Source organism: Montipora foliosa, chromosome 12 (assembly GCF_036669935.1).
Source record: "Montipora foliosa isolate CH-2021 chromosome 12, ASM3666993v2, whole genome shotgun sequence".
NCBI classification, from domain to species: domain Eukaryota; kingdom Metazoa; phylum Cnidaria; class Anthozoa; order Scleractinia; family Acroporidae; genus Montipora; species Montipora foliosa.
The window spans coordinates 41,226,027-41,231,026 of NC_090880.1; the positions used below are offsets into that span (position 1 = coordinate 41,226,027).

Genomic DNA, 5,000 nt, shown 5'->3' on the forward strand with positions numbered 1-5,000 from the left:
AGAGCCCCACGTGATCTGCCATGGCGCTATATAAGTCACCACAAACCGAACCTTCAGGATAAGTTCATACAACTGCAAAGAGGAATAAAAAAATTAATAATTATCTGACTGAATACACAAACTATCACCCTGATAATATCTGCGCTCTGATATTGAAAGCTAAATATGGCAGACCGGGTCAAAGGGCATACCCGCGCAATTCAGCCGCGTTCTTTAACTCGCTGCGTTGACAGTATTGTAAACAACAATTAGGGAGCTTAAGCACGCGCGTTTTTGAGACGCAGACGGCAACCGGAAGAGAACATTTCAAGTGCCAAGTCAGTGGTATCTCAAAGGTTTTCATACTAACCATCTTTACTGCAGAAAAGATACTTAGCAATGTAAATGTGGTTGTGTGAAGACAAGTTAAAAGGGAAAACAGCTCAATTCCGGTTGCCGTCCGCGTGTCAAAAACGCGCGTGCTTAAAGTGGTACTATGATCAAAAAATCACTTCCTTTTTTTCTTCAGATTTTGAAAGCGTGTTTGCTTAACACCTAACTGGCAAAATTTTGAGATTTGAGTTTTATCCAAAGGCTGTTTATTTTGAGTGTAAGTTTTGGATTTCACGGTCCGCCATTACTCACGTTCAAAACTGGCCGATTGGACCTCAGAGGGTTGGATCTAGAGAAAATGACGTCATTTACTCACTAGCTTAAAATTTCAGCGTGTAAACGCAATTTATTACATATGCAAAACACGGGTTTAAAAGTCTGAAAGCCCGAAACTCCCGTGCTGCATATTAATTCGGCGCGTACACACGCATTGCACTCTTAAACTAGTGAGTCTTTGACGTCATTTTCTCCTCGACCCAGCTCTCTCAAGATTTTAAAGTTGGTAATGGCGGACCAATAAATAAGAAAATTCCACTTAAAATAAACAGGTGTCTTTTTAAAATCAGAACTTAAAACTTGGGTCAGTTAGTGTTTAGTTAACATAGTTTTGAAATCCAAAGAATAAAAAGAATTGTTTTTTTGGTCGTAGTACCACTTTAAGCTCCTCAATAAGGGCTGGAAAAATTAGAAGTAATTTACAACGCGCGGACCTTAGTAAAATACGACATCGACAAGAAAAACCAAAAACAATGGCTTTGCGAGCCCAGTCAGTGAGTTTTGACATTTTGATGAATTTCTTAGACGTTCTCGTCATGATAACGACGTGAAATGAAATTAAAGGATATGTGGACAACGTGAACACACGGTGATAAATTTTTTCCCTCAAATCTTCTTTATTTATTTATTTATACTAGTCCAATTCCGGGATAGTTTGCTCTATAATTCACAACCGAAAAACCTGGAGTGAGTGGGAAATGATTGCTATTATTATTTTCAGGCAAACGGCTCTAACATTTCCTTCAACATCCGTTCGAATTTATTGAACGATTTTGACTGCTAGGGTGGGAAAAGGGTTTCAACAAATTATCAAAATTTGATTAAACAAAGCCTCACGAGTGGCCTTGTGTTCAGTCCCAGGCTACGGCCGCGGTTGTTCCTATGGATACGGACATGGATACGTCATTGGGTGACCGATTAGTGCGCACGCGCATACCCAACAATGCTGAAAGCTAAGAGGCTTCAACTTCATTGATTTTACATTCGCAATAACAAAAGGAATGTTGAATGGTTGTTGAAGAAAAATTTAAACGCATTAAGGTAATTTAACATCGATTCAACTTCGATTCAACGTGTCTCAACACGGTTGAAACATCGCTGTTTCAACAAAATTGAACGGCTGTCGAAGCAACTGTGGAAGGCAGCTATTTGCCCAGGCCTTTCAGCTGACTATGGAAATTCGCGCCATAAAAGGAAACATGCTGTTGTATTTCACGGGAGGTTAGTCGTCTTTTGTTCTTTTTTCAGCCTCTTTAATTATTTATTCTTTCCCAAATTCATGTTTATCGCGACGTAAAGATCGTGACATTATGCACGGACGATTTCCGCATAAGATAGGAAGAGAAAGACAGAGAAAAACATAACAAGCACAGCAGATTGGACTAAATTATCGATGCAGTTATAGGAGCACAATGCCGAAAGAAAAGGACGAAACTGGTCAAGTTCCTGCATGTGCACCTACGGCCTCCACAGGCTTCGGACAATGGTGATAAACATTTTTGTCTCTACTTTAATTAGACCGTTGGTTGCCTTCTTCGGTAATTGGAAAATTTAGGCTGAACCAAGAAGGATGCGGTGTGTCCTCGTGTCTAACAAAACCTAGATTTGGCTTTTGATCCAACCGATTTCATAAACATGAATTTTTAAAAAATATTGCGCCGGTTTGCTGTACGTTCTTAGCAAATGGAATTACCTTTATGTGGCATTCTTACCTTGTTCATAAAAATAGACATGAAGAAATAATCGACGACAAATGTCTCTGAGCTGTGTCTGTAATCAAAATAGAAGAACAGCACGGTCCACAATAGCACCAAATGCTGCCGAGAGGAGTCTGAGAACGAGGAACGCAACAGCTTCAATCCCATGATGCATATAACAGCTGGACCGCCACTGGAAAAAAAATCAAACGTCATAAACAGTTTGAAGTTTAATTTTCTTTCACTTGAAAATTGGGGCTAAACTAAGTTCTTGCAAACAGTTGTTGTGTCCTGCTTCATGCAATCTGTGTTTAGCGACGACTTTGCTTTTCGTATCTCGCCAAGTTTTTGCTTCAGTTTCTTATCATGTGTTCTCGTCATCTTTGAATATCACGAAGCAAGGTTAACCCTTTCAGCCCCGATAGTGCCAAATGGCACTTATAGATTTTACTCTTTCTACCGCCAGACGATTTTACTCGTCAATGGGGAACCCCTCGGGGCTTAAAGGGTTAAGCCAACAGCGTGCAAAAACTATGTCCCCGTTTAACCCTTTCAGCCCCGATAGTGCCAAATGGCACTTATAGATTTTACTCTGTCTAACGCCAGACGATTTTACTCGTCAATGGGGAACCCCACGGGGCTTAAAGGGTTAAATAAATAAATAAACAGGCAAGATTTCAGATGAAACAATGAAGATTCGTCTGTTTGGACATAATGTAAAAGAGAAATCTTTACGAATTCTTTACGGACAAAATTCTTGAAAGTTACACAAAGCTTTCGAAATTCACCCGGTTACTACGGGCTCGACAATCGGCTTCGCAAGAATACGTACAGCGAAAGTTCTGCTCTTTCTGATCTTCAAATAATTGGACTCTAGTCTTCCTAGACAAGGCCGATCAATCGCAACATGCCTTTTTCTACAAAGAGCAAGGGTACTTACTAAGGTCCAAAGTTCTTCACAAGTTTGCTGGCACTAGAGGTCAACGCACTCAAGAACACAGCAGGATAAATGAAATTCCTCTCCACAAAGTTCAACCAAACATGAAACCACTCATAAGCCATAATTTTAGCAGCAGCTGAAGAGCATAAACATAAATTATTTGATTTTTACATTTTCCAACGGATGACTGATTGACTGATGTACTTGCCGTCTAAATTATTGGTTGACTATGTAGGTGATTGACTGGCTAATGTCTTCTATAACCTGCTCACAATGCAAGAAGGTTTGCACAGGTGAACCAGACAGAAAACTAGCAGATCGCTTCCGCGAACATCTTCAAGAAGTGCAAAGAAATGATGCTTAGAAATACCGACTGATTGACTGACTGACACAATAACTTAATCATACTACGTATGGCAAACATAGTTTGAGATACCTCGGTCCGGTTATATGGTCTAAGTTATCAGGAAACATAAAAAAAGCACGATCAATTGGCACATTTAAGAAACGCGTAAGAAAAGTAGATATAAACGAGCTTCTTAATGAAACAATATATTTCATATATTTCTCAAAGATAATACAACAAATGAAGAAAAATGCTGTTTTTTTTTACTTCTTGATTGAAACAGATTTTCTTGGCACACGGTCATATTTCCTACCAACAAATCAAAACCTGCGTCTGACAATAAATAACCAATCAAAATTCGTGTGATGTCACAGCCGTGTTTCCATACTCTCATCTAAACACAGCTATTGACCAATGAGAGTGCGCGTACTATCCTAATTATTTTATAAATCAAAATGATATCCCTTAACTGATAATAACCTTCATTCTCAATACTCGTTTACCCACCAGGGCCCGGTTGTTCAAAAGCCGATTAACGCTAATCCCAGATTAAAAATTAACCAAGGAGTTTATTTCTCTTCTCCCAAATGCTCTTCAACGCTTTCGGCAAAACTTTACAATAGAAGGAGTCAATCTTGTAAAACAAAAATAAGCACATAAACTTTCAACAAAACGTTGAAAACATGAAGCAAAAGTTTATGCTAATCCTGGATTAGGTTAATCGCCTTTCGAACAACCGGGCCCAGTGTTCGAAATTGTGACGTGAATTAACATACTGATCACTTATGCAGAATTTCGTGGTGCAAGGACGGAAGCGCTCACCTTTGACTTCATATTGATTAAACTCTCGACTGCGTAGGAAAGGTCTTGCAAAACACAGCCAAGGAAGTGGCTTGTGGAGTTGTGGCCATATATAGTGGTTTACAATGCCAATGAAACCAGCAACGGCATAGAGGACGTAACTTACGTAAGGCTAAGAAAAACGAGATTAAATGGTTACGGCCGGAAATATGACTTACAGTTGTTCGATAGACATAAGCGTAACTGAAAGATATGTTAACTCTGTAGCGTTTTGACCCATTAGTATCACCCTTAATTTCAGGATCCTAAAACATATGTTCTACCTTAACTCCTTGTATTTTTGCTTCTTTCAGGCAGCGCAATTTGCATAAGTCGAAAATATTCCCATCCGTTTCCAAGCGCGGTGGAGAAAGGGAGAGGTATGGATCAATCCGTAAACTGACGTCACAAACTGCTTTGAAATGCATGGGTTAGATCCAAGCCTTTCACTATATAGGTCATGAATGACAAGCGAATTGCGGGTTTAAAGGTGACAATGGGCCAACTATCTTTAACATATGTGAGGAGA

At 39.4% G+C, this 5,000-nt stretch overlaps 1 protein-coding gene across 4 annotated transcripts in view; it reads right to left on the bottom strand.

The window, feature by feature from the left end:
• LOC137979894 (pecanex-like protein 1) overlaps positions 1–5,000 on the bottom strand; it is a 53,568-nt gene that overhangs the window by 24,108 nt on the left and 24,460 nt on the right. For all 4 annotated transcript variants that reach the window (XM_068827204.1, XM_068827206.1, XM_068827208.1 and 1 more), the window contains exons 19-22: positions 4,454–4,604; positions 3,286–3,421; positions 2,361–2,538; positions 1–72 (exon numbers count right to left, since the gene is read on the bottom strand). The exon at positions 1–72 is cut by the window's left edge and continues 37 nt beyond it. In XM_068827204.1, the coding sequence (XP_068683305.1) occupies positions 1–72; positions 2,361–2,538; positions 3,286–3,421; positions 4,454–4,604 (537 nt within the window). The remainder of the gene's footprint in view (positions 73–2,360; positions 2,539–3,285; positions 3,422–4,453; positions 4,605–5,000) is intronic.